The sequence below is a fragment of the Aplysia californica genome, unplaced genomic scaffold, assembly GCF_000002075.1.
Source record: "Aplysia californica isolate F4 #8 unplaced genomic scaffold, AplCal3.0 scaffold02582, whole genome shotgun sequence".
NCBI classification, from domain to species: Eukaryota; Metazoa; Mollusca; class Gastropoda; order Aplysiida; family Aplysiidae; genus Aplysia; species Aplysia californica.
Genome location: NW_004799852.1, coordinates 1 through 1,107, shown reverse-complemented (window position 1 = coordinate 1,107; position 1,107 = coordinate 1). Strand labels below are relative to the sequence as shown.

The 1,107-nt window shown below is 42.6% G+C and overlaps 1 protein-coding gene across 1 annotated transcript in view; it reads right to left on the bottom strand.

Annotated features, from left to right (window-relative positions):
- The window catches only part of LOC101863879 (leucine-rich repeat and coiled-coil domain-containing protein 1), a gene marked incomplete at its 3' end in the record, with an annotated part of 6,865 nt that extends 5,903 nt beyond the window's left edge, over positions 1–962 (bottom strand). Inside the window, 1 exon segment of the mRNA XM_013091165.1 lies at positions 796–962. Coding sequence (XP_012946619.1) covers positions 796–855 — 60 coding nt within the window.
- Between the last annotated feature and the right edge of the window lie 145 nt (positions 963–1,107).

The following is a 1,107-nucleotide window of genomic DNA, read 5'->3' as shown; positions in this document are numbered from 1 at the left end:
ATCATTATTATTATTATTATTATACGACAGAGAGATTGGCGACCATCTGAGGAATCTATCAATTATCTTTTTTACTTCTTATTCATATCGATTGTCCGCAGAATGAACACAGCTCATACTATTAATACTGATCGTCATCCTCTCAGTTTCATAATCATGCGTATCCACCACCACCACTCACCACCGTCCTTATCCTTATCACCATCATCCTCATCATCCTCCTCATCATCATCACCATCATCATCAATTTCATCCTCCTCCTCCTCATCATCATCATCAATCTCATCCTCATCATCATCATCCTCCTCATCATCATCATCAATCTCATCCTCATCGTCATCATCATCATCATCAATCTCATCCTAATCATTATCCAGAGTAGGTAGGGAGAGTCTCACTTGATTAACAGACAAAAAATATAAATGTAAAATATTTTTAACAAATTGTTTTTATTGAATCGGCTTGACGTTTCGCCACGTAGGCTTCCTCAGGAGCATCTGAGAGTGATACTAATCATCATCATCATCATCATCGTCATATATGTATGCATTGTCTGCACGCCCTTTTCGTCTATGCAGACTGTCAATTTAGCTTAAGATGGTCTCAAGGTTGCCTTCATGCAGCTTCTTTCATGGCAAATTCTTCCTATGTTTGAAGCGCAGATTCTGTCGCAGTGCTTGCATGTCAGTGCTAGCATTGTCTACGGCGTATAATATGCGTGTTTTCCTGCCAATAAAAAATAAACGAATAAACAAGACATGGCGGAAATGTTTAGAGGGATCGGAGGGTACTCACAGCAGTGAGCTCAGCGACCATCTGGGTGGAGCTCTCGTCCTTGCGGTGTGCCGTGACCATCAGCTGTTTGTGCTCCGACAGCTCCGTGCTAGTCTGCTCCAGCTGGGCCTTGAGCTGAGACACACAGATAACAGACACACAGTTAGGCACATACACACAGACAGCAGGAACACAGTTAGACACATACACACAGACAACAGACACACAGTTAGACACATACACACACACAACAAACAAACACACACGCACACACACACACACAACACACACACACACACACACACACACACACACACACAGACACACAGTTAG